The sequence below is a fragment of the Mustela lutreola genome, chromosome 4, assembly GCF_030435805.1.
Source record: "Mustela lutreola isolate mMusLut2 chromosome 4, mMusLut2.pri, whole genome shotgun sequence".
Lineage (NCBI taxonomy): Eukaryota > Metazoa > Chordata > Mammalia > Carnivora > Mustelidae > Mustela > Mustela lutreola.
Window position 1 is genome coordinate 144,942,093 of NC_081293.1, and position 5,202 is coordinate 144,947,294.

General features: G+C 40.0%; 1 protein-coding gene across 1 annotated transcript; it reads right to left on the bottom strand.

Annotated features, from left to right (window-relative positions):
* Positions 1-968: 968 nt before the first annotated feature.
* LOC131829465 (hsc70-interacting protein-like) lies at positions 969-4,005 on the bottom strand. The gene has a single exon (XM_059171286.1). The coding sequence runs from the start codon at positions 2,365-2,367 to the stop codon at positions 1,282-1,284; it is 1,086 nt and encodes a 361-aa protein (XP_059027269.1). The 5' UTR covers positions 2,368-4,005; the 3' UTR covers positions 969-1,281.
* Positions 4,006-5,202: the final 1,197 nt, after the last annotated feature.

Below are 5,202 nucleotides of genomic sequence, written 5' to 3' on the forward strand. Positions count from 1 at the left end.
ACTACATGCCCAGTCAATGCTGGTTCTGTTGAAACTCTCTGAGTTGAATTAATTAAAACTGATGCTCTTGCTCATTGGATTTTGCAAGCCATTGTTTCACTGTAGTTTTTTCTCGAAGGCTTCTTCCATTTGAAAGAAAGAAAGTGGACATAGAAACTTGATATTGGCCCTGGCTACTTTCCTGAGGTCCTATGAAACTTGAGTCGAAACACGTATTTGTCGGCACATTCTCTCTCTCTCTCTCTCTCTTTTTTTTTTCTGGCACATTCTCTTTAAGGAGCACACATTTATTACTTTACTTTCAAATCAGTTGCTAGCCATTTGTTTTGTTTCTTTCTGTTTTAAAACAAAAAATGTTTCTTGACTTCTCTCCTATGCTTCCTTGGTCTACTCATTATAACCAGAGCAGTTTAGTTTTCTAATAACTACCTGTGGTATATAAAGCACTGCCCGACATCCTGTTGATGACAGTCACTGTTGTTGGAAGACTGAGATATGGTCAGTATAGATCAATCATACACACATGAACTCATTTAAAGACAATGGTGAAACAATGATCCAATACAAAATTGTAGATGATAGAAGAAATTGGTCATAGCACAATTATTTTTAAAATACTTTCTTCCATGCTATATCTGAAACCATTTCCTATGGAACAAAAGATCAAACAGAATGAATCAATATGCTGTCCTCAAATATGAGCCTTGAGAAGTGGTTGAGTTCAAAGACCTGTAAGTAAAGACAGGTGGAACAAGACATCCTGGGTGGCATAGGAAAGACAAAGAAGATCAATGTCATGGGAGCCAAGGAAGAAGATTCTTTTTTTTTTTTTTCCAACTCAAACTTCATCTATTTTAATGTATTATTTGCCTCCTACTAATAAACCTTTATTTCACTCGTTATAACTGAGCAATGAATCTTCCACACTGAAATATCTACCTTGCCCAATTAATCCAAAGGAAAAAAACTGAAATGATTAGTAAAGAAAAATGTAGGGACTAACACACCCTTTTAATATGTTTTTAAATATTTTTAAGGTTTAAAAAGTGTTTAAAGTTTGTAGTTCCTAGTAGGAAAACATTATCTGAATGAATACCCTAATGGCAAACCACTGTAGAATGTTTCAGTTGCATGGGGAGCAGAGGGGTAGGGATTCTCTTCACAGCACCCCAGCTTTCTTCATGAGAAGGTCGGACGTACACTGGTTTGTATTATTGCGACATCCATTAGGTGATCGAAGTTGCTTTTCCTTCAGCAAGGGCTTTATTTGTCAGAAGGGCATTATGCTTGACCTCCAAATTTGGCTGACAATTTACTGATGAGACTCATAACCTTTGGGTTGCTCTGATATTTTGACATATTCGCTGGGTTCTGGGCCACATCCTGGAAGGCCACCATAACTTCTGGATCCTGCATGGCTGCAAGAACTTCCGGATCATGAAGAATTTCATTGAGCCCAGGCATTCCTGCCATCCCAGGCATCCCCCCTGCCATTCCAGGCATCCCCCCAGGAAAGCCACCTGGGAAAGAGCCATCCTGAGCTCCTGATTGTCGCCTGGCTTCTTCCTCCCTCTGGGCTCTCTCGTGTTCTTCCCGAGCCTTCTTAACCCTTTCTATTCTTTCTTTGATCTCTCGCTCTTCATGTTTTCGCTCGTATTTTCTCCGATGTTCAGCAATTTTCTGGGCCCTCGGTTGAATTTCTTTCAGCATCGCACTAGCATCGTCATCATAATCGAGCTTGCAAGCAAGGGCAAGATCATGTGCTGCTTCTTCCCAATGGCCCAGAAGTCTATGTGCTTTCCCACGCCACTTATAAGGCTGAGCTGAATCAGGATTTATTTCAATAGCTCTGTCACAGTCTCGAATGGCAGCATTTGGCTTCTGTAATTTGATGAAGACACTGGCTCTCTTGGCATACAGAATGGCCAAGCGAGGATTTAGTTTGTTGGCATCTGTGAACAAGTCAATGGCTTTCTGTAGTTCACCATCATTTAGGGCATCAATGGCAGCCAGTTTTTTATCATTTGCCTGATCCATCATTTCCTCGGTTATCTCTGCATTTTCATCTCCCATTTCTTGAGGGGCATCGGTATCTGGTTCAATAACACCTTCATTGTCAATTTCTAGATCACTCTCCTCACTTGATGGTTCATCTGTCTTTATGTTTTCCTCCGCCTTCTTACTATCTGGTTTTTCTTCCTTGATACTATCTTCTGTTTTAGTTTTATGAGTGGCAGGTGGTATTTTACCCCCCATGCTCTCCACCCACTCCCGCAGGAAACGCATTTCCTCGGTGTGCAGAACGCTCGGATCCTGCTTACACATTTTCACGAAAGCCCGAAGCTCGCTCACTTTGCGGGGGTCCATGGTCCAGAGGCAGTGGCAGGCGGCAGGGCGGCTGGGGTTGCGACCCGATTTCAGGCGCGGGTACTAGCTCAGCATGATCGTGTAGAAGGCAAGGAAGAAGATTCTTATTTGAAAACTGGACAAGGATAATCTAGGCCTCCAGGAAAAGATTAGAAAGCTCTGAGAAATAAGTAATCACAAGGTGGTTGTTATGGAGTTGTAAATTTACTCACATCCTCAGATTTGAAAAGAAATCATAGCCGCCTTCTCATCTGAAGACCATATCGGATGGTCTCCATCATACACACCCACGAGGTAGGAAGAACTACAAGAAAAAGAAACAGTTTAGTCTCATCCCCAAACTAAATCCACTGTAATAGGAATCTCTGGTAAGATGAACGGTATCTTAGATCAGGCTCTCTTCTGAGCTTTTCCTCACAGGGTTTTTGCACTTTGGGAGTGGGTGGGTTTTTTTTTTTTTTTTTTTTTTTTTTAACCATTGTAGAGGCTGTGGGAAGGGGTCACCCCTGGAACCTCTCAGGTGTCTGATGTGTGATGGCTGGTTTGGCCTCAGCCAAGTGAATGGAAGTGCTCCTCGAGCATCTGCGGAGTGTTCAGGCATCTGCTGTGGAAGTGTGAGCTAATGGAACTCGAGCCTGAACACCCTGGATTGGGTCAGGCCACAGTCATCTTCCTGCCTACTCAGCCCCACTATAGTCTTCATAGGCACTTGATTACTCAGCTGAGCCTTGACTCCGGAGCTCCCTGGCTCGGGCCCCAGCCTAACTCTCACCTCACTTGCACATGTCCTCCTCACGGAACACAGGCACTGGAGATCCTATCTGTGACACAGAAGAAGCTGATGTAAGAGGAAGCCAGACTCACCTCGCCTCTCTGCCACCAAGTTCACCTGCTACATCTGGCCCAGATTAATGAGAGACTTTGGGAGCATCTCCTCTCATGTCACACAGTTTTCCTAGTAAGACTTGAACCTGGAAAAGGGGCATGTAGCCATGTGTGTCTCTATCTACCTCTACCTGCCCCTCCTCTTCTCTTCCCATCAACCCTTGGAACCACAAGGGTAAGATTCTCTTTCTTCCTCTTTCTTTCTGGCTAGAAACTTTTTATTTCAAAACTATATGATCCATCTGGCTAAGCCAGGTTCTAGAAATTTTGAAGGGAGAAATGAAATTCTAGAAAATTTAAAGGGAGAAATGAAGGAATTTAGAAAATCTTCCCTGAGGCAGCTCTCATAATCTCCCTCAAGTTCCAAAGTCCATCTAAGAAAACAACAATTTCGCAGGGAAATGCAAAGACATAAGCATATTACATTTTTGAAAATATTATATTTGTTATCTTTACTCTTCTATGACACTATTCTTTCTCTAACAGGAGAATACTTAGATGATACTTCTGTGCTCTATGAAATTTTCCTGAAGAAAAAAACGAAGTATGTTTCATTTCTGAACTTCTAATGCCTTCTCTCACTCTCTATTTTTTTTTTTTGAAGAATTTATTTTTAAAGCAGTTTTAGCTGTACATAAAAACTGAAAGGGAGATCCAGAAATTTTCCAAATATTCCCTGATCCCACACATGCATGGTCTCCCCCATTATCAGCATCACTCACCAGAATGGTGAGTTTTCTACCAAGAATGAACCTCACCTGATACATCACAGTTCTGAAAGTCCATAATTTACTTTAGGATTCAGACTTGGTGTTGTACATTCTAAGGGTTTGACAAATGTATTATGACCTGTATTACCATTATAATGTTAAGGAGAATTTCCAATACTCTAAAAATGTCTTTCCTAAAAAGTATTTTTTCCATGTTTATGTATATTTTTTTTCTTTCTTGGTAACTATTGTTACATTTCCTAGTTTCCTAATGTTCTAAAACCACAATGTTTACATTTACTTATTAATTCATATTAATTTCTGCATCTCAAAGATAAAACCTAATTGAGTTTGTGTAAGTTCTGAACCAAATGCACCAGCACTATCGTCTACCCTACTTCTTCAAAGAACACTGCTGGATGTTCAAAGTGTTCAAAGAACACTACCAACTTCAAAAAGATTCTTTTTATTTTCCTGATGGTGTTTGATTATGCTGACATGTTGACTTTTCCAGTGTGAGACAGACTCCATGAATGTGTAGAGAAATGTATGTTTCATTTTTCTGAACTTTTAGTAGAGTTGGTAGCTCTATTCTAGTTGTTTTTAAACACTAAACTATAGACATATTTTTGACAAAAAAAATTAAATTTGAGGTTATACACTGCAAGCTTCAAAGGAAGTGAATCAAAAATTCAAGGGTGTGATTTACTCATTGAAAAAGTGGTAGACACTATTTTGACCACAAGTACCAGTCATATCAGTGGGAAAGGACTAGAAGGGTACAGACATAAACTCATTTTCATTTCTGTGCATCTTCCTTGAGTATTTTATCAGATTGCCATGTATAGCAACTTGCCATTCTGTGGTTACTCACTTCTAACACTATAAATGTCGAGAAATGCCAGACTATCACCTTGGACTTTAAAGCGTGATTGTTTTGTGTGTATGTGGTTTCATACCCAAGTGAGTCATTCTACCAAGAACCTTGAGAATATCAGTCTAGTCTAGACATTTCACCCTTAATGATTGATACGCCAGTGTTGGCATAAGATAATGTATCCTTACAAAGAGGATGTAGGTGTAAAATGATTCTGTGTAAATACAAATATTATATTCTTAAACCCACAAAATCTTGACTAGTCATTTCTTCTGCTAAATCTTTCCATCCCTGCCATTTCCATTTATTATCACTTGTATCAACAACTGTTCATCAGGAAACCTCATATCTGTAGAATAATCT